The following is a 21,615-nucleotide window of genomic DNA, read 5'->3' as shown; positions in this document are numbered from 1 at the left end:
TGCGGGGGTGGCAGTTGGGGATGGTGGTATCAGGACTCCTAGATTCTTTTTTTTGGCTTCCTCACAAACTCTGACCTTGCCTTGCTATACTGGCTTCAGACTTGTATTCAAGTGTTAATACTTCTGGGGTATGATTCATGCTGGATGTAAAGCTGCTGAAGATCTTCTGGAAGTGTCTAGAAGTGCAAGGATCTGTTTTAAAAAAAATGCTTGTTCATGCTAATGAACAGAAAGCCCCACCATGAATTACTAAGGATGTAAACCATTGTGGAATAATCAGAGGCAATGTGCCACTACATGCATGATCTACTTTGACTACTGTAGTTTCAATTTTGGAGACTAATGGCAACTTCAGAATAAAGCTATTTTATATTCAGTGATCATTTACTGGACTGCATCACTTCACTTCTCTGCATAGTTGTAAACTAGGGGTAGGCAACGGGTTTTTTTTCTGGAGCGCTGAAAAACCACAATGTCTACTTTGGAAGGTGCCAGAGTGCCGACATGCCAGAGCCCAGAGCAGCTGTTTGCAGCCAGCCCACAGGGCCCAGTCTGCTTGCATCCTCCCAGCTGCCTGCTGGGAGCAGCCTGGGCTCTGGCTGGCAGCAGCTGCTTGGAGCCCGGGCTGGTGGTGGTGTGCTGAGCAAAATGGCCTTGCGTGCCATGGTCGGCATGTATGCCAGGTTTTCCTGACCCCTGCTGTAAATGATGGGTGCATTTTTGACAATGCTACCATCAGTATTCCCTGCTGCTGTATGGTTTCCCCAGTTTGTTGCAGACATATAGTGTGGGTGTTTCTGAAACACCCTCATACACTTACACTTACAAAATTGTGCCATGTCATACAATTGAGCCTTGGTAACACAATGCCTTTGCTATTAAAGGGGAGGTCTGGGGTCCAGTATTGCTGGGGTCTGTTGTCTTGCATCTTGAAAGCAAGAGAGATTCTGCTATCCTCGAGATGGGTGACCTTGTTCCACCTGTCACAGAACATCTTGGTGATAACTTTCCCCTGTGCTTAGAAATTGATATTTGCATTTGGAAGGAGCTCTTGAAGTAGCTTGGTCTAGTCGTAAATCTCAAGTGTTCTTTACCTCACTTACCTGGCCTTGCATCTTGTGGTATAAATGTACAGATGTGTTGACTTGATGTCCATTGCCAAAGTGTGGCTAAGCTAATGTCTCATCTACAGTATTGAAGGTTGATGATGGGCAAACTGGGGAAGATTTGCTTATACTTCCTTGAAGTAGGTTTTCTTAATGGGGGAAGGGGAGGGGCAGTAAGGAGGTTGCTTACTTAAGGAGATGTTTCCAGGGCTTTTCTCTTGGCCCTAATGGGTGACCAATCTCTTGATCCCAGTGTAAATGTTCTTGAGTCAAGTCTGCTTTTATGCTCTCCCAGGACCTACCAAATGGAGATGTGGCAGGGCTTTTGACCTGGAGAAGATTGAATTGATGCCAGTGAGCAAGGAAACAGGCGAGTTTCCCTCTTGCTGTATGATGTTGACATAAGTGACTGAAGCCACTCCTATACTTCCCCAAGTACTGTACAGCGTGGAGTGTAGAGCCTACATCTTGATCTTCGGGTGAACTCCAGCTAGTGAGTTGCCTTCTGTATCAAACCTTGTTTTAGTGATGTCTACATTTGGGGCAGGAAGGATGAAAATACTACCTTCACCTGTAAGTTCTCTCTCAAACTGCAGACCTGTCTTTAGTTGACTTGAATTGTCAAGGATGTACATAGTGGATTGGCAGTACCCTGGCTTCAGAATGTAATGAGAGCCTGTTTGGAGTTTCTAGTCTTTTGCATACTGCTGGAATCCAGATTTTTGTGAATTATCCAACAGGATGAGGAAAAATGGACAGGCTTCTATAGTCTGTCAAGCCCTGGGGCTAAACTCCTCATGGCTGCCAGTGAAACCTTCCTGGTGGAGGGCCTCCAGTTCTGCAATTACTTCCTTCCAGCAATATGTGCTGGAGCCTGAACTTCAGAGTGGGGAGGTTTAGTACTGGATCCTCAAGTGCTTTCTGGTTTGAGCTTCCTGGTAGGAATTGAACTGGAAAGGTGCTTACTCCTAGAGCTCTTGACTTGTATCTGCAAGTTGAATCCGGGGAAAATATCTTGTACAGAGACTCTTCATGATAAGCTAAACAGACAGTCTGGAAATGATTTGATTAGTATGTAGAAGGGCCTTTACTAGAAAAAATACAGGGCATTAAAGTTTTCTCTTAAGCAGGGAAAGGCACAGAAAGAACAATGGGCGGAAGCTGAAACCGGATGCATTCAGATGTGAAAGGTGCACTCAACTTCACGGTGAGGGAAACTGACTGTTGGGACAGACTAGCAAGGGCTGTGGTAGACTTTTCTATCTCTTGAAGACATTAAGGCTGCATGCCTTTCTGGATGTTGTGGTTTAGCCAGGCAAGCATTTTTGGGCTGAATACAAGGGTAACTAGTTGCAATTTTGACTGCCTGTGATGGGTCAGACTAAATCTAATGGTTCCTTCTAGCCTTAAGCTCAAAAAACTTAGTAGATCCCTTTTATAAATATAGTTATCCAGCTGATTTCTGCTGGAGAGAGGGGATGAGTGGGAGAACACTTATTGTAGGTTTTAGTATTTGCTTACTGGCCAGTCTTTGGGGCCCTTTGCACATCTTGTATAATCAGTAATGGGGAAGTGAGAGAAATCCAGGCACTCTTCCCTCTTTGGGATAGAAATTGCTTGGTAAAGGACTTCTTGGTTTTCTTTTTCAGTTCTTGTTTTGGCAGACCTTGATTCAGGTCAAAATATTTTTGGTTTGTTGGGTTTTTTAAGTAAGGGGTGTGCCACTGAGTCTCATTCTAATGAGGAAAGTTTTTTGCAGAATATCTTAAGGATGGGTCACATTCTAGATTTGCTTGATCTGACCTGGAAATTCCAAAATCTGGATCTGTCACCAAATTCCCTTGATGCAGAGTACTTTGTCTAAGCTTTTATATGAGATGTCTTACCCTTTGTGATGAACAGCATTCAAGAGGAACACACATTGACCAAACTGCAGTCTATCTGTGGCTTTATTGGCTCTGAAAAGTAGCACCAATGCCTTAAACTGGAGTTTGAAGTGGAGGAGGAGCCAATGGAGGTATACGGGTATATTGTGCTACCTCCTTTTGTGAATTTGGGTTACTAAGGATGGGTGGGAGTGCATATGCAGGTGAGTATAGGACAGTGTTTTGGGATTGACTGTGGAGGATGGTTTTTTTAGCTTTGTCTTGTTCCAGGTAGCATCTGTTTCAAGTTGGCATATAAGCAAATGTTCAGAGCAGCTGATTGAATTTCAGCTGCTTTTAAGAGATTGAAATACCACTAATCCATGCAGTGAGTGGTGTTTGGGATTAAGACTTCCTTTCTAACCTATAATACTATGAAATAGTGGCAGGCTTAATTAACGCTTGGACATCTGGAGGCTGTACAAGGTAAGTGAACAGATGTGGCAGCATGCAGTGGTGTGAGGCCCCAGATTGGGATTGGAGACCTGGGTTCTTTTCCCAGCTTGGCTCTTCATCTACTGTATGACCTTGTCCAGCTCTGATATTATTGGCAATAATGGGGTTAATAATACTAATACTTGGCCTGTTCAGCTTGCACTTGCACAACTTGGAACTTTTTCATTAGAGTCCTTGTGCCAACTTGGGGATCCATTACTCAGAGTTATTTGTTAGGCCTTAACCCAATGGAGCGAGTATCTGGTTCAGTCTTGTCATCAGTGATGAAGCGAAACCAGACTCGGTGCATTATTTTCATTGCTCTGAAGTGTAGCTTTATAGCTTTCCTCATGCCAGAATGGAGGAATTCTAAGGCAGTCTTTCAATTTTTAAAGCGGTGAGCTATCTAAAGCACTAGTCCAAGTGAGGATACCTAGGGTCTGATGCTGATGAGCTGGGGTATAGAATAGAAAATTGAACCATTGATGGGGAAGAACTTGTACTTTCTGCTGATTTTAGCAGACTAATACCTGTACTGACAGCTATTTTGAGATGCCCAATATAATATGGTATATAATACAAGAATATAGAGAGGTCTCACTAGAGAGGAAGTGGTGGCATGCAGAATCCCTTCTGAGTCCTTGCTACAAGGAGGTTCTTCTGGATAGTCTGTTTTTTTTCCCCCCTCTCAGAGACCAGAAAAGTTGTCTCATTGCTTCCATAGTCTCTTGTACCTTTGAACTTTCAAGAAACATTTGGACGCTTATCTTTCTGGGATCCGTTGACCCTAAATGACTTTCTGCCCCTTGGGCAGGGGGCTGGAACCAATGATCTTATGAGGGCCCTAATGTCTATGAACTCTTAGCCACTGCTAATTTCTTCAAGTTCATAATGAAAGAACATGCTAAATGAACCTTGTGACTTGTGCCCTCTGGGAATGTAGTTCCAAGTGTACTTTTGTGACAGTGAGAAGATGCTTAGCCCATCGTTTGTAACTGACAGCTGGGAGAAATGTATGTCTTAGTAAGCACCACCTCTGTATTTGAATGCCACCAGCCCCTGATGAGGTAGGGCAGCACTTTCAGATCAGTATAGGGGACTGAGCCTCAAAACTTAATTGACTTTTGCCAAAGATGCATTGGGTGGAGCAAGGACTAGACTCCTGACCATCCAGTGCCCAAACTGAGTTCTTAACCATAGGACCATCCTTCCTTATCTGTCCGTTCCCTGTGGCATCTCCTTACTGGTCATTGACTGGGAACATGGGAAGCTATTGTGTGCTCTGCACAGATGGGGAGTAGCAACTCATTTAATACTTGATCTAGAGGTCTTTTACCTGATGGATGTTTTGTGAAGAGAAGTGCCTCCCTTTCTGAAGAGTGAAGGAGAGGTCTATCATTGGGGCAGAACTTTGCTCTACAATCTAACCCTGAAAAGCAGAATAAAAAAATAACAAGATGTTCTGGTGATCACTTTTAAACCAGTCCTTTGCTTTTGAGACCCCCAGTCTTACAGAGCAGTTGCTCTGATCCAGGAGTTGGCAATTAAATTGAGCTGTTCTGGTGCCTGGGGAAGGAGGGAGCAGGGCAGTGGTGATACCTCTTTCACCCCCTCCCCAACATTTGGCCCTGCACCCACTACCAGGGGTGCCAGATGAAGCAGGCAGGGTCTCCATGAAGACTGTCCCGGGACCCTGTGGCAGGTTGTGCTCAGCCGGGCAGTTGGGATGGGGCCAGGGGCAGGCAGGAAGTGGCATCTGGGAGTGGGACAGGTGAAGGGGGGCTGGGACTGTGGGGTGTTTATCCACCTGGCTGAGTGTTCCCTGTCTGGGGGTCCTGAGCCAGTGTCTATGGAGAGCCAGCCCACCCACTCCATCCAGCACCCCAGGCAGTGGGTGCAGGGCAGACTGTGGCCAGGCAGTGAGGCTGGGTCTGGTGGCAGTGGAAACTGGGCAGAATAAGCTGCTGCTGCTTGGGGGGTTGCTGGGAATCTGAGTCCTGCTGCTGTGCTGCCTCTGCTCCACTGTGTGCCTGGGGGTGGTGGGACTGGTTACATGTGCCAGTGTCTTCTGCACCTGTGCTGGATGGGGCTGAGGGACCTGCTGTGGACCGGATCGAATCCCTTGGCTGGCTGGATTTTTCCCACCCCATCTCTAATCCATGGAGAAAGGGCCAGGTCCATGTATTCCATTAATTAACTTCTCAGGGCTGTCCTTGGCTGCTAAATGATTCTCTGATGGTGGTTGTTTTGCGGTCATCTTGTTGCTGCCCTCTTTTCTCCTGCCAAGTATGGCTAACCCTTAGACTCTAATAGCTGTATATTCCTAAATGTTGGGTTGTTGGCAGACTCCTAGCTTCCATAAACGCTGGAGCCCTGGGCCAGGGGCACTAGCCATAGTCTTGTGCTGAAGAGCCTTAAGTGGCAGTAGATGGAGCCATCCACCCAAGTCTATTTATGAGGTCCCTGTCAGCCTCAATCTTTCCTCTTTGGATAGTTGGGTGTCTTGTCCCAAATCTGGTATGGTTATTTAGCAGATAGGTCTGTCTTAGCAGTGGGAAGAATGCTCAGTAAGAGGGTGAACACCACTTTAGTAGAGCCACAAGGGAGTAAGGGGCAGCAACACATAACGCTTTGCTAAGAGGGCTTGGGTTCTTGGAGGGGCTTCCATGCAGTTGGGCTTTACTGTTAACTGACTATTGACTTTTCTGAAATTGGGTCAGACTCCTAGTGCAGTTGATCAGGGGTGCTTCCTTGAGTCTGGTCCTCAAAGGTTTTCTTCATTGGGAGGGCTGGAAATATAGTTCATCAGATGAGATCAGAGATCTGTCTGACTGCAGTGCTGGTTCTGTTCCCTACGGTATCCCTAGATGCCATTTTGAAATCTGGTACTGTTGTTGACCCTGATGAAAGCCCAGGAAGCCAAGCACCAACTAGCCATGTTTCAATCCAGTTAGAACAAATCAAACCAGTTTGTGTGTTCCTGAAGAGGATTTTGAATGTTTGTACACACCCACATGCTCATGTATGTGGTGGTCTCTCTGCTTTTGTGTACATTGAGCACAACAATAGAACTGGATTTCAGTGGATAAAGGAAGACGACAGGGCAGAAGCCACCAGATGTTAAAAGAAAATTCAAACAATCTGTCTAAAGCAAATTTTAAAATCTCATCTGGGCTTAGTCTTTGGCAGTTGATCAGGGGTGCTTCCTTGAGTCTGGTCCTCAAAGGTTTTCTTCATTGGGAGGGCTGGAAATATAGTTCATCAGATGAGATCAGAGATCTGTCTGACTGCAGTGCTGGTTCTGTTCCCTACGGTATCCCTAGATGCCATTTTGAAATCTGGTACTGTTGTTGACCCTGATGAAAGCCCAGGAAGCCAAGCACCAACTAGCCATGTTTCAATCCAGTTAGAACAAATCAAACCAGTTTGTGTGTTCCTGAAGAGGATTTTGAATGTTTGTACACACCCACATGCTCATGTATGTGGTGGTCTCTCTGCTTTTGTGTACATTGAGCACAACAATAGAACTGGATTTCAGTGGATAAAGGAAGACAACAGGGCAGAAGCCACCAGATGTTAAAAGAAAATTCAAACAATCTGTCTAAAGCAAATTTTAAAATCTCATCTGGGCTTAGTCTTTGGCTGATAGGAATTGAAGCCAAAATGGTTACTTGCTTATGTTTTAAGGGGGGCCTTGGAGGGTTGAAAGAATAGGACCTAGCTGGAGTGTCAGCCATCTTAATAGGTGGAGGAGCCTGATCTCAATTTTTTTTTAAGGTCACAAATTGTCTGGGAGGCCTCTACCCTAGACTTTAATGGCTGCTTGTGCGCTGAGATTGAGGGGCCTTGGCAGAGTTGAGATGGAACCAGAATACTGGGGACAGGATCTGGGAGAGGGGAGAGATGGTGAGGTAGGGTATAGCTTATGGGAGCAAGTGCGAGAACTGTTTCTGTCCTGCTGTCTGTTCAATGAGTATTTTATAAGGAAGATGCATGCAGGGGCATAGGGCTTGGGTGCAGCCTGCTCTCAGGGGCTGGTGCCTTGCTGCAGAGCGTGGGAACAGGAGAGAGGCACCTGGCAGAGAGGCTAGGCTAGTCCTTGCATGCCTCCTCTGACTCTATCAGTTTCTAAAATGTCTTTAGCAGGCTTGCTGGGACTCGGTGCGTCTGAGGTGGGTGGAGGAGGGAGCCTGCCTCTTCGCTCTGGTGCAGGTTTCTCGGGAGAGTGAGGGTTTGTGTTCCTTCCTGTTCAGTCTGAGGCAGCCTGTAAAGGGCTGACTTGGCCAGTTGAGCTAGCAGGAATGCATCTGAATGGCTCTATGAGGGGCTTTATGGACCGCTGTAATGGAGGCTGGCAAGCTCTAGGACTGGGGAGTAGGGACAGGGGCTAGTTTGAGAGAGGTGTGTTTTTGTTTTTGTTTTTTGTTTTTTGTTTTTTTTTGCAGGAGAGGTGTTGATTTCAGTGTATATGCAAAACTAGTGTGAGTGAACTTCTACTTGGAGTCATTCTTTTCTACCAAGATCGTCCATATCCTTTTGAGATGATATGGGAGATTGGTGGAAACCAATGCTGAAAAGCCACTGAATGGCTCAGAGTTGTCTCCCATAATTCCCCAGCAGTGTCAAATCCTGACCCATCCCATATTGCCTGTCCCACCCCTCTTTTCCTTTGTTTTAGTCACTATTTTTTTTCTTTACCCCCTTTCCCTTCCCACTATCTCTACAGCACTCTTCCTTCCTGCTGCTTCACTGGTGGTGGCCGGGCTGCTTCTCCCATGATTCTTTGCATCTAGACGTGGCTGCACTGTGCCTTAGTCAATCAGATCAACTCTTCTTTAACAGGTGTGTATGGAAATTTTTTTTTTTTTTTTTTTTTTTTTTTTTTACATTTTAATGTTTGTGATTTTTTTTTTCCTTTTTAATTTTTCTTTCCTGTTTTAACTATTTGTAATTCTCTGCAAGCACAGCAGGTGAGGCAAGAGGATATTCTGCTTTTTGGGACGTGAGATGAAAGACCAGTTGTACAGGTCCAAAGGAGCATTGTGGGTTCAGCAGGTTCAGATTCCAGTCATAAACTTTATGGAGTTGGGATGGGTGCCCAAGGAGGAACTGAAAGTGAATCCCAGGGGCAGTGTAACAGACTGCATTTCCCTTATGGGGGCCCCTGCTTCATTAGTTCTTCCTGTTGGGGAATGATTGCATCTAGGACTGAATACAATGGGAATGGATGATGTTATCCTGATCAGAGTGCCCAGGGAATTGACTGGCTGTATCATAGAGTACATAGAATGGTGCAGGAGCTGGTCTGATTGGGTGCCTATCAAAATACTTCCCACCCTAGTTCCTTGAGCAGCTCTGGCTGATGAAGGATCTTGTCACTGCTCTATTTGACTTCCACTTCCCCAGGGTTGTTAAGAGACAGAGGAGGGGAGTTGTATTTGTGGCCTTTCCCATTTGTACTCTGGGAGTTAGCTTTTAAGCAGTGTTGTCTCTGGAGGTTCCCTTTCAGAAAAAGAAGCCTGAAGAGGAAACTTCCATGTACTGCTTTCAGGTTCAGGATTGTTTTTTACTGCTTGGAATTACGCTATGCTCTTGCTCGGAGCATTTGTTCCTCTAGCGTCCTGATGTACTTCTCCACTAGGGTGGAAAATAGAAACGTCAGTAAGTGAGAGTTGCTGTGGTGATACCAGATATTCTCCTCAAGCAAAAATGATCTTTTGTCTGCCATGCTTCCTGAAGATCCAGGGCCACACCTTTTGTAGGCAGGTAGCCAGGGCAGGGAATGGGGAAAATGAATGGCTCTTCATGGTGGGGACACTAGCTCTCCGACAACTGTAAGCCCATAAAGATGCAGCTATTACTATCTGGCTTCTGTAAGCCAGTCGGTTGTCTGGTGGAATGGGCTTTCTCTGTAGTGACAATTGTACTTGCCTTGCTGACTCTCTTGTCAAGAGTTTCTGCAGCCTGAAAGAGCTTGAGAGAATGCCCTTATCCTTCAGGTGATCCCTGTAGGGGAAGCTAAAGGGACTCTAAGATTGTACAGGAGGTCTTGGGCATATTAGGTGGGATTGCCTCTCTTGGGATTGTTGCTTCTTCAAGGTGCGGAAGACGGATCAGTCAGTTCCATCTAAGATCTCATCCCTGGGGGCAGGCCTGTTTTGAAGCTTGGATCAGGGGGAGCCCCCTTGAAGCGGGGAGGATGCCTCTGCCATGCAGGCCAGCTGTATCAGGCCAGTGGCTCTTGTCTCTGGGGTTGAGTGCTAGGTTGGGGCAGAATTGACGCTTATTCTTTCAGTGCTAAAATAATCTGATCTTTTGGGATCTGTCTCCTGACCACTGATATCTTCTCTCCTTCCTTCCTTCTTTCCCCTTGGCCCCAACTGTGTGTGGTGAAGTGAGGGGTACTTCCCCTCTTGTTTTTTCTTCCCCTCTGATTGACACCAGTTTCCCTCACACACATACCCTGTGCCCTACGCCCACCCCCTGTGCGGGGTCCTCATCATGGACGACTCAGAAGTGGAGTCGACTGCCAGCATCCTGGCCTCTGTCAAGGAACAGGAGGCACAGTTTGAGAAGCTGACCCGGGCGCTGGAGGAGGAACGGCGTCATGTCTCAGCACAGCTGGAGCGCGTCCGGGTCTCCCCACATGATGCCAGCCAGACGATGGCCAACGGTACCCTCACCCGTCGGCATCAGGTAAAACCCCCTCAAGAGAGGTGGGCATGCAGGACTCCAGAGCCCTTTTCTCTGCCTCATTGTGGACAGTAATGGATGCTGGAGCGTCTCTGGGCTCCCAGGAGAGTTGGCCTGTAGTGAAGTGGCGCTCCTCACTCTCCCACTCCTCACTCTCCCAGCTTGCTTTACAGAGCAGCTGTTTCCCCAGCTAACTGATACAAGTACCTGTAGTAACTTGTCATTTGCACTGTAGATCTGGAGGATTTTTTTTTTTTTTTGTGTAAAAGGCCCCATAGGGCATCTGGTCATAAGAGGACTGGTGTGTGGTAAGAGAATGATCAATTAGATAGGAAGGTACTGGTTGATCTCTGTGGTACTAGAGACTCTTAAAGCAGATTGGGTAGAAATGCAGTCCCGGGCAGAAATGTTTGTATGGGGGAGAAGGAGGGAGGGCAGTTGGGGAGCTCTGAGGACTGAGCCCTCCCCTGTGCACATGTACCTAGAATAGCTTCATTCTGAAATGCTCATAAATACGATCAGGTTTTTTAGGATTATTTTTGGAGCACTTCTGCCACTTCTGGAGTGCTTTGTAGGGTACTTACAGCTGTCCACTTGACGTTTTGAGTATTGGAGAGGCATTTTAAGTGCTTTAAATGCTACCTCTGTTCATGCCCTTGGTGTTCTGGCATTGTAACCTGGCAGTGGCACCTGAATTACTTTGTGTATGCTGTGTTATGGTAGGAAGAGTTCAAAGCCACGCATAGGAACATAGATAGCTGTGAGTAGCAAGCCCTGCACAGAAGCTTAGCTAGAGCCCAATCTGACCAGACTTGGCATAGTCTGAGGCACTTTGGTCACATCCTGGTGATATGTGAGCACCTTGGCACTTTGATTTGTATATGTTCTCTTCATGCCTGTAAGAGACGGGGCTGCACCTTTTAATTTTGTAGATAAAGAACTGAGACCCAGAGTTCCAGAGACATGGGTTTAATTCCCTGCTCTCCTACAATGCCCTATAACTAGGCAGGCTCCTGAAGTCCTGGGTTAGCATTTGAACTGCTGGATAGGTGGCCAGGACAGGGCAAATGCCAAAGGAAGCAGAGGAGAACTAGTTCTATATTTACATGGTTTTAAATGAACTTTCTGCTAAAGTGACTCTGGTTCTGTTTCTCACTCTGCTCTTTGGCTATCCTAAACTCAAGACCCTTTGTGCCCCCTCAGTGGCCAGATTACAATGGCAGGAGGCATGCTGTGTGCAGGGTGGGGTTTAGCTCTGGCTGTGGATACTAGTTCTACTTGAGAAAATTTGAAGGTGCTGTTTGAGGGTAAGAGTTTTGCAGGGAATACGTGGGAGTAAAGTTAGCTTCCAAGTCATCAGAAGGAGTGAGAACCCATAGTACAGTGGTCTGCTGCTTGAAACTATTCATGGTGTTCCCCCTAATTCTTCTGAGATGCTGAAATGTCTTATGACCTATTGCTCCCATATCAAAGAAAGATGTAAAAATCCTGAGGAATGGATCCGTCTTTGGCATGACTGTTCAGCACCTACCTCAAGGGCACTTGCTTCCTTTACTTAAGGGAGTAAGAGCGTAGGGTATGTGGAATCTCCTTGGAGTCAATGCTGGCACACTTCTAGGGTCTTGCAACTGGCTCCTGCAACACTTGGGCCTGACTAGGGTGAGAAGGGCATTTGAAACTTGAGTAGCCTTTGCCATGGGGGGCATCTGACCCATCTTACTTGGGCAGCAGGATAATGGTGTAGCTAGCTTCATGGGCATGCTGTTACAACTTGTGTTTCAGAACGGCCGCTTCCTGGGCGATGCTGACCTGGAGAGGCAGAAATTTCCAGATCTGAAACTTAACGGACCCCAGGTAAAGGAATGGTGTGAGAGGGTGTTATCTGCTCTTGGATAATGGCAAACTCTGTGTTCAGGGTTCCTCTGGCACTTCCTCTCCAGAAGGGACAGGGACAAGCCTCGTGAGGTGGTGGGTGCAAGGTTCTCCCACTGCCTGTTCTGCATATTCTTTCTCCTCTCTTGTGCTTGCTTCCCTTCATGACTGCAGATTTGGCACTGAGGAGACAACCCCTCCATTCAGCAAAAAGCCTTGTCTTGGCCCCCTCCCCATAACCTCTCATCCTGTGCAGTCATTTCACTTCATTTGTAAGGAGTGTGGCCTGTGAAGATGAGGGTTGGATTCTAAAATACCTCTAAGCTGAGTGGCTTGCATGGAAGAATTGGTTCCTCCAGTACCCAGGGGCATAAAAATTGTAGGTGCCTTCCTCCCTTTTCAGGAGATGGAAACATGGCAATAAGTTGCTTGCATGCTTGGACAACTTTTGTGTGAGGAAAGATGGGGCTTTTTCCACTTTCCCGACCTATGGCCTGGGTACAAGAGCTAGGTCTCATCTGTCTGTGTGGGAGGTGGAGTTAATTCATCTGGGCTTAGTTGATCCATCTTTCCTTTTTGCCATAGGACCACAGCCATCTCTTATACAGCACTATCCCAAGGATGCAGGATCCAGGCCAGATCGTGGAGGAGACTTATACCATGGAAGAGGACCCAGAGGGTGCCATGTCGGTTGTCTCTGTGGAAACATCGGATGATGGGACTACCCGGCGCACAGAAACCACGGTGAGGAATGAGGCAGGATGATACTGAGTGTGTTGGAAGACTCTGGCTTTTTTGGTGCTTTTTTTTTTTTGGTGTTGTTTTCCTAAAAGGTGTGTGTGTGCATGCACACACATTGGTGGGGGGAGGGGGGTTGTACTCTAAGCTGTCTTTGTTCTTCTCTGGTGATAGCAACTGAAACCAGGCATGGGGCCAGGAGGCTGAGATTTGGAGCATGGGTGGGCAAAATACAGCCTGGAGGCCAACTGATTGGATCTGGCCTGCAGGTGGGCATCTGTTAGTTGACTGCATTTGGCCCATGGCTCCCCACACAGTGCTTCTCATGGGGCCAAGACCCTCCTGCTCCTGCCTGGGGCAGCCTGTGGTATGTTCCTATGTGCCCTGGTCCTGGCCAATGCATGCAACTTTGTGGTGGGACTGCTCCCAGTTTGGCTGCAGCTGCCTGGGTACTGCTTGGCTCTCCCCGCCTCCAGTGGCTCCTCCTGGCATTGCTGCACTGCTCCAGGTAGTGTGGGGATGTGTGCCGGGCACCACATGTCCGGCCAGGCTGGGTGGGTTGGAGGAAGCTGCAGCCAGGTGGCTTCTGCCCCAGCATGCAGGGCTCCAGTTTTTGGCTGCCTTCCACGCACTCCACCTGCCTGCAGATGGCTGTTCATTGCTCTGGGTGGAAAGTGGCCAGGAGCTGGAGCCCAGCATGTTGGGGCAGGAACTGCCTGGCTGCAGCTTCTCCACTAGCTGGGTGTGTGGTGCCCAGCACATGTCCCCACACCTTCCCTGCATAACCTGCTGCCTGGAGTCATGCAGTAGGGGCTGGAGGTGAGGAGAGCCATATAATAGATGGGCAGCTGCAGCAGCAGCCCTGTTGGGAAGGTGTGCGTGTTGGGTGGGCTGGGGTGGTGCTGTTGGACTGGTGCAGGCAGGAGCATGGCACAGGCTCCCCTGGGTGGCAGTGGTTGGGGCTCGGCGCCATCCACAGGCTGGATGAAGGTTGGGGCAGGTGGGGGTGGACTGCACTGCACTGTCCAGGTGAGCTCTGCATGCGCTGCCTGCCCCCACCACCTTTGGCCAGCTCCTGGGACCGTGTGGGCAGCCTGCCACACGTGCACATCTCCCTCTAATGCAGTTGCCTCTGTATACACTACTCAAACAAAAAGCAGAACAAATTTGCAGATTTGGAAGACAAGTTCACGGATGACACCAAGCTAGGAGGTGTAGTAGATATGCTGGAGGGTAGGGTTAGCATTCAGAGTGACCTAGACAAATTGGAGGATTAGGCCAAAAAAAATATCATGAGGTTCAACAAGGACAAGTGCATAGTCCTGCCCTTAGCAATGCGTCATATTGTTCCATGGTACAGGCTTGGGACTGACTGGCTAGGTAGCAGCCTTGTAGAAAGGGATTTGGGGGTTACGGTGGACAATAAGCTGAATATGAGTCAGCAGTGTGCCCTTGTTGCTAAGGAGGCTAACAACATACTGGGCTACATTAATTGGATTGTTGCCTGCAGACTGAGGGAAGTGATTTATTCCACTATATTCTGCACTGGTGAGGCCACATCTAGAGTACTGTCCAGTTGCCTTCCCCCTCCTCCCCCCGGACAGGATGAGTCAAGTTGGGGAGAGTCCAGCAGAGGGCAGTGAAAATGGTTTGGGAGCTGGGGCACATGACTTGTGAGGATAGGCTGAGGGAACTGGGTCTGCAGAATTGAAGACTGGGGGAAGGGGGGTTGATAGTAACCTTTGGAACTACCCTTCAGGTAATTAAAAGAGGAAGGAGTGTTCTCTGGGGTGACAGATGACAGGGCAAGGAGCAATGGTCTCAGGTTGCAGCAAGGGAGATTTAGGTTGGATATTAGGAAAGACTTGCCCACCCCTGGATTGGAGGAAATGCTGAGGGAGCCTGGGACTAGGATGGCAGGGGGTGCATAATTTGGGAATGATGAGGATCAGCAGGATGCAATCTTAAGTTGAGAACATTGTGTTGACCATGTCTCCAGGTAAAGAAAGTAGTGAAGACTGTGACCACAAGGACAGTACAGCAGGTTCCTGTTGGGCCAGATGGGTTACCTCTGGAGGGTTCACCTGTCACCAATAACTATGTCCAGACAATGGACAGGAACTTCCGTAAAAATGGCAACAGTGGACCTGGCAGCTACATAAGCCAGGCTGGCACTGCCACGCTCCCTCGCAACTACCACTACCCAGATGGCTACAGTCGCCCTTATGATGATGGCTACCCTGGCAGTGATCACAACTACGGCAGTCTGTCCCGTGTGACTCGAATTGATGAACGTTACCGTCCCTCCATGGATGGTTACCGGGCCCCTAGCCGGCAGGATGTCTATGGTCCCCAACCACAGGTGCGAGTAGGGGGGAGCAACATGGACCTGAACCGCTTCCATGCAGAGCCTTATGGGCTAGAAGATGACCAGCGCAGCGTTGGCTATGATGACATGGATTATGGTCTGATATCAGATTATGGCACAGCCAGGCGGGCAGGGACGCCCTCGGATCCCCGGCGACGACTCAGGTATCTGTCACGCTTGGTATACTTGAAACATAGGTCTTTTGGTTATCCTTTTATCCCTGCCTTTGGTGCCCAGTGGTGGCTGATTCAGAGGGTGGTGTGTGTGTTGGGGTGGCTCTTCTGTACCTGCTGAGACATGCCTGACTCTAATTATAGCTGTGAGTATTTTAATTGGTAGTAAAATTATACATTTAATTGAACTTTCCTTCCTGCAGCAGGACAGCTCAGTGGGTTTTTCATTCTAAACGTTGCCCTCCCATTATTTGCCTCCCTACCCATATATTCAGTCCTTTTAAGGAAAAGTCTTTCATGCTCCGATGCTCCGGGCCCCTTGGTTGTTCTCTTTGGCACTGTCTGATAGCCCCTCCAAACTGGTAGGGCACTTTCCTTTTGTAACAGCCAGCCCATTGGGTGGAACAAAGTATTTATGGCAAAGTTTGCATCATGACTCATCCTACTTTGTAATGATGCCACAACTGCTGTTCTTTTCATGGTTCTACAAAGAGATGAGCCTCATCTTGAAGTGGCATTGTCTTCAACTTTCAACTATCACTGAACTGGGGATGCAGGATGTGCCTGTAGAAATAGAGACTTGCAGGGGAGGCTTAGGCTGAATGAGGATAGGTCACTAGGTAGGTGTATCTCACAAACTACCAGAGGGATACAGCCCCTTGAAGTACTTTTTAGCAGGATGGGCAGCTGTCAAACCTGTTTAAAGACAGCAGGGCTTTTTTTAACTTGGGTGGTTCAATCATTCTCTAGTTGATTATCAGAGTGATTACTTGATGGGAGGAGCAGCCTACTAGATACTGGAAAAATATGTAGTGGTGCGTCTTTCATGACTTGAGACTTGGTGTCTCAGGTAAGCTGCTAAAATACTGTTACACTAACTAAGAACCTAGACAATTTGCTATTTTGAGGAGGGGGATTTAAGATCTTTCTCCCTTCTTGCTTAACAGTTTAACTGAACGTAGAATTTCACGGAGTTGAGACCTGCATAGTTTTCAGCTTGGCCTGTTAAAGGGAATGAATTGTGAATTCAAAGTGGAACTCTGCCAGCACAGGGCTCAAACATGCAACTCCTCCCTATATTCATGATGTGTGCATGTCTTTTTGTTTGCCCATCCAGGCTGAGAAGGGGTCTTTCTCCTTGATTTTTAACCTAGTCTGAGATCCTTGGGGCCCCAGCATCTTAGAAGAACTCTTAACTGAATGACAGTGGTCCTCTGTGTGTGCATGGTGTGTCTGTCTTCCTCCTCCTCTTTTTTCCCCCCCCCCCAAGTGAGTTATGGATGGTTCACATACTTGGGCTTAGTGGCAAGATGAAGCAAAGTATAAGGATGCTGCAGCTCCTCAAATGTTGTCTCTGGCTGTATGCTTATGCTGAATGGCCAGGAGAACAGAGTGGTGGTGGGGTACATTGGGAGAGAAGGATCAAGCAGCCCCTCAGCCCAGTCTCTTGGGCTCTGCTGGTGTAATCTTATCAAGTGTCATTCTGTTCATCACTTCTTAATCCTGCAGTCTGTGGTCACTGGAATGACAAACTCTGTAGAATTTACACGATTGCACTTCCCTTGTACTCTAGTTCCCAGTCCCATGAGTGTGCTTTGGTCTCTGTACAGACTGATAAGGATCACAGAAATATGTGGAATCCAAGCATTGTTGGAGTTGACTTACCACAACTTTCTCAATTACCATCCTGTCTTTTAACCTCCTATTTTTAGGGGCTAACTGGCAAGATTAATATCCCCTGAGATGTTTGTTGAGCAATGGCCTAACTTATTTGTGTGTTTGGCAGTTTGCCCTCCTTCAGAGTTTAAGAATCTCCCTACTGTCTCTACTGGCTGTAATCAGTATGAAGGACATGGATCCATTTGACATGTGTTATAGCAACTTGTTGAGCATGCACAAAACTTCAGGTGCAGTGGAATGAGACACAATCACTGTAAATTTTTTTTTTTTTCTTCTGTTTCAGTGGAAGTACTTAGGCTGTCTTGAGTCTGACTGATAGACTTGATATGAAACAAGTTGAGCTTTCCTTGTAGCAAAAGTCATTTGAAAGTGGTATTATCCAGAATGCTGAAGACTTCATTGATCTGGAGTCTATAAATTTTATTGACAGTTTCTTGACAACAACTGTGTAGCATGCCTTGCTATTTGGATCAAATCTTGTGATGATAGCATGTTGGCCATCTGTGGTGTTGCTGCTTGTGTGTGTGTGTGTGTGCCTATAACCTGTAAGGCTAAAGAAGTACTGAGGCACCATGGTCAGTGGCTGCTGGTCACAGGATTGACATGCATCTTCAGTCACTTTTTTTAAGTTATCAAAGCCATAAAATCAACTCTGGCTCCAGCAGAATAGCTTTCAGATCTCTGACTAACCACTCCAACTGGAATGCATAGGTGATCTTGACCTGCACCTCTGGTTGGACCCTGACCTATCCTCTGGCTGTAAAAGCTCCATATGTAACCACAAGCTATAATGGAGTGAGACACAGCTATGCCTATTGCACTAACAGGTTAAGAACATTTAATCAGTATGTCTTGAAGAATGTTATTGATTATGGCATGTACTTGGAACTAGACTAGGGTACTAGTTTTGGGATAAAATTCTGTTGAGAAGTAAAGGAGTTCCTGCTGCCAGGACTCCTATAGTTGCTTCTGCTCCCAAGATTGAAATTTCTACACTTAAGGTCAGATGCAAAGAAGCACTGTATGATTTAACCCAGGAGTGGCCAACCTATGGTATGCCTGCCACAAGTGGCACTGACAGGCTTTGTGGGTGATGCATGACAGAGTGGGGAAAGGACAAGCAGCACAGTGGCAGGCAGGGCAGGGAGTAGAAAAGAGTACCAAATTGGGTAGAGCACACAGTGCAGGAAGTCAAAAACAAAGTAGCAGATTGGAGCAGTCAGTTGAGCTGGGGAAGGACTCAGTGACACCTGGAGAGTGGGGCTGATTTCTATGGCACACCTGCTTAAAAAAAATGTTGGCTCCCACAGCTTTAGCCAAATACTCTTCTAGGCAAAGCTGAACCAGAGTTTGGTATCCTATGGAGTTATGAAGGTAGCCCTGGTAATGCAGTTGTGTGGTGGAAGCTGTACTGTATGGATATTGCAGGTACAAGGTGTTTCAAGAAGCATCTTAGTTCAGCTTTCCTTATTTAATATAAAATAATGTAATACACAATAAAAGCATGGTCTCCATTTGCTTGTCTGCTTTATATTTGACTTAAAAAAAAATTTGCTCTGTTGAGGCTGAGGGCTGTTTGGGAGACCAAATTCTCTTGTTTTTGTTTTGCTTTTTCCTCTTGCCCTGATTTCCACCCCCACCCCTTTTGGAAGTGTAAATATAGTTACAAAACTGTAGGGACTGAATTAACACCTTCACATGGGTTTTGCCACTTACACATCCTGCTGCCTCATGTCTCTCTAGCAGGAGTGATGTTAAGTTTGTCATTTACTTAGAAATGCCAGCCAAAAATGGGATGTCTGTGCCAAGTACTACATACAGTCGGATACAATTGTCCCTGTTTCGTAGATGAGGTTAGCTTAGAGATGGAGCAACTTGCCTAATGTGGCTCAAATGGGAAATATCATCTTCTCCCAATTTCCTAGGCTACGGTGATGACTGCAAGATCATTAAATGTTTCTATGAGTCTTTTCCCTTGGCAGTTCCTATGTGGCAATGCAGTCTTACTTGTAGAACAGTAGCATCCAAGATTTGAGTTCCACTTAGTTCAGAGAACCATTTTGCTTTTGCAAATATCCTCCTCCAGTTGGTGGGACAGAGAGCTTTCCTCAAACTTTTTTGAACTAATCTGCATTTAAGTATTCTTAAATAAAAAGGTGATGGCAAGTTGTGCTTGTTGGTGTGTCTCATGTCATTTGTGCAATAAGCCATGCCAAAAAGATGGATGAAATGTCCAGATACAGTGTCAAGATTGCAATTTGTGCCCTGTATAAACTGGGTGCCCTTAAAATCCGATCCTGCTGTTGAACTGTACCCATCTAACTACTATATAATGGTCTTTACATGAAACACTTAAAACCTGGCTTAAGCTCTAGAGAATACTTATTAGGAGCAATCTGTCCCTGAGGTGAAGAAGGTAGGCTTGCCCAACCGTAGATCATTTTCCCCCTAACTTCTTTGGATTTAGACTTTTGGCATTAACATGCCCTCTAGTGGCAAGAGCACGGAACTACTTGGGAAAGTGCAACAGCATTGTCTGCAATTGCAAGGAAATATTTAATTGGCCATGATTTCTCATGAAATCAACTTACAAAATGGGTTTTTTATAATACACTGTTTTAGAATGTCCCAATGCTTATTGAAATACAGAGACTGTTAACATGATTAGACTATGCCACTAGCAGACTAAGTGGAGGCACCAATCAGTGAAGTGAAAACATTTTATACTGAGGCTAGCATTAATTAGTATTTGTAAACTTTTTTTTGTAGAATGCTACATAAAGATGTTACAACTCCTATTATGTATACATGTATATTAATGGATTTAAATCTAGATTCATACAATGTGATTTATCATATTATTTATTTTCTGCGGCATTTGCTATTAAACTATACCACATATGCCCCTCTGCCAACTGGTGGCAGGGGGTGGGGCTGATGGGAAATGTTTGCAAAAATTGCTTTGTCTTGCTATAAGCTGAGTAGATCCCTAGTCATTGCTTCTGGATCTTGCTTATTGATAGAGAATCTGTGGAAGTCCTAACTGAGATCTGGATCCTGTCAGACTACATGCAGTTCAACAAACTCTGCCTCCAAGAGGTTTCAGTCTTTTTATTTAACTAAGTAAAAAGCAGGGTTTGGGAGGGATGGAGAAGAAATGGCTACTATTGCCCTGGACAGTGTATCTTATTCATATTTTCCTCTGCCCAGGCAAAAGAAGCTGCTCCACCCTCTATTGAAATACAGACTATGAGGAGAAGGAGACTGTATCTTGGTCAGTCTGACTCTCAGTAGACAAGTGTAGGCTTTCTGGATCCTCAACTTACTTTCTTCCCCAAGTAACTTTTGCTTACAGAAGCCAGGAACTGAAAAGGGCATGTAAAATGTTTTCTTCTTGGAAGACAGGGAACTTCGTTACAGAGTGCAGACGGCCCTGAAAAATCTTAGCCTCCAAATGCAGGTCACCCTGGCTCAGCTGTTTTTGCATTAGAAGTTGGAGTTGTAGCCCTATGCTTTTTCATGGAGGCAATGGTCTTGGTCCTTGTGCTAATTGTCCATTCTTTCCCCTGTGTAGGAGTTATGAAGATATGCTGGTGGATGATGTGGCCCCTGACCAGTACTACTGGGCCCCCCTGGCACAGCATGAACAGGGTAGCCTGGCAAGCCTGGACAGTCTGCGGAAAGGAGGCCTACCACCTGCCAATTGGCGCCAGCCAGAGCTGCCTGAAGTCATAGCTATGCTGAGTTTTCGGCTGGATGCAGTAAAGTCCAATGCAGCAGCCTACCTGCAGCACCTCTGCTACCGCAACGACAAGGTGAAGACAGAGGTGCGTAAGCTGAAGGGGATACCTGTGCTGGTGGGGCTGCTGGACCACCCCAAGAAAGAGGTACACTATGGGGCCTGTGGGGCCCTGAAGAACATATCCTTTGGCAAAGATCAAGACAACAAGATAGCCATCAAGAACTGTGATGGTGTCCCTGCCCTGGTGAGGCTGTTGCGCAAGGCCCGTGACATGGACCTCACAGAGGTCATCACAGGTAATGGAGAATATGAGTGATGGGTTGGCTGGGCAAAGGAAGTGGTGGAAGGGGCGGGGCTGTCTTTGGAGTGCTGTGGTCTTAAGTATGTGTGCTGTTGCAGGGACATTATGGAATCTCTCCTCCCATGACTCAATAAAGATGGCTATTGTAGACCATGCGCTGCATGCTCTAACTGATGAGGTCATCATCCCGCGCTCTGGCTGGGAGAGGGAGCCTAATGAAGACTCTAAACCCCGCCACATGCAGTGGGAGTCGGTGCTCACCAACACTGCTGGCTGCCTTAGGTATGAGAGAAGTGGCTTCTGAGCTGAAGTGCTTTGTGGGGAGAGGAGGGTTGCTGCTGTTTTATGGCAGCTTTTAGGGATGGGGTTCCTGAAATTAGGATACAGATATTTCAGGGGAGGTTTAGTGTCTGGATAAATTGAGGTTGAACCTTGAGGTTATATTGAGGCCGGGCCTCTGGAACAGAGTGGGTGGTAAGAGGGCACGTAACTCCATTTCCACGTACAGTTGTTCCTTATTCTAGATTGCCTAGCTCCTTTCACTCCCTTCCTTCCCCTCCCCCTGACTAGTCATTGCAGTGA

At 46.8% G+C, this 21,615-nt stretch overlaps 1 protein-coding gene across 9 annotated transcripts in view; it reads left to right on the top strand.

Annotated features, from left to right (window-relative positions):
- The window catches only part of CTNND1 (catenin delta 1), a 48,223-nt gene that overhangs the window by 15,328 nt on the left and 11,280 nt on the right, over positions 1 to 21,615 (top strand). For 6 of the 9 annotated variants that reach the window (XM_090032097.1, XM_090032099.1, XM_090032098.1 and 3 more), the window contains 7 exons: positions 8,193 to 8,308; positions 9,862 to 10,162; positions 11,942 to 12,013; positions 12,617 to 12,775; positions 14,769 to 15,301; positions 20,565 to 21,028; positions 21,132 to 21,315. In XM_090032097.1, the coding sequence (XP_089888223.1) occupies positions 9,968 to 10,162; positions 11,942 to 12,013; positions 12,617 to 12,775; positions 14,769 to 15,301; positions 20,565 to 21,028; positions 21,132 to 21,315 (1,607 nt within the window). In that variant the 5' untranslated portion in view covers positions 8,193 to 8,308; positions 9,862 to 9,967. The remainder of the gene's footprint in view (positions 1 to 8,192; positions 8,309 to 9,861; positions 10,163 to 11,941; positions 12,014 to 12,616; positions 12,776 to 14,768; positions 15,302 to 20,564; positions 21,029 to 21,131; positions 21,316 to 21,615) is intronic. The other 3 variants (XM_090032095.1, XM_090032096.1, XM_090032100.1) reach the window with 2 other exon arrangements.

The sequence above is a fragment of the Crocodylus siamensis genome, chromosome 2 (assembly GCF_052110815.1).
Source record: "Crocodylus siamensis isolate JL-2025a chromosome 2, ASM5211081v1, whole genome shotgun sequence".
NCBI lineage: Eukaryota > Metazoa > Chordata > Crocodylia > Crocodylidae > Crocodylus > Crocodylus siamensis.
The sequence above is the reverse complement of the archived record's forward strand: the minus strand, read 5'-3'. Positions and strand labels throughout refer to the sequence as shown.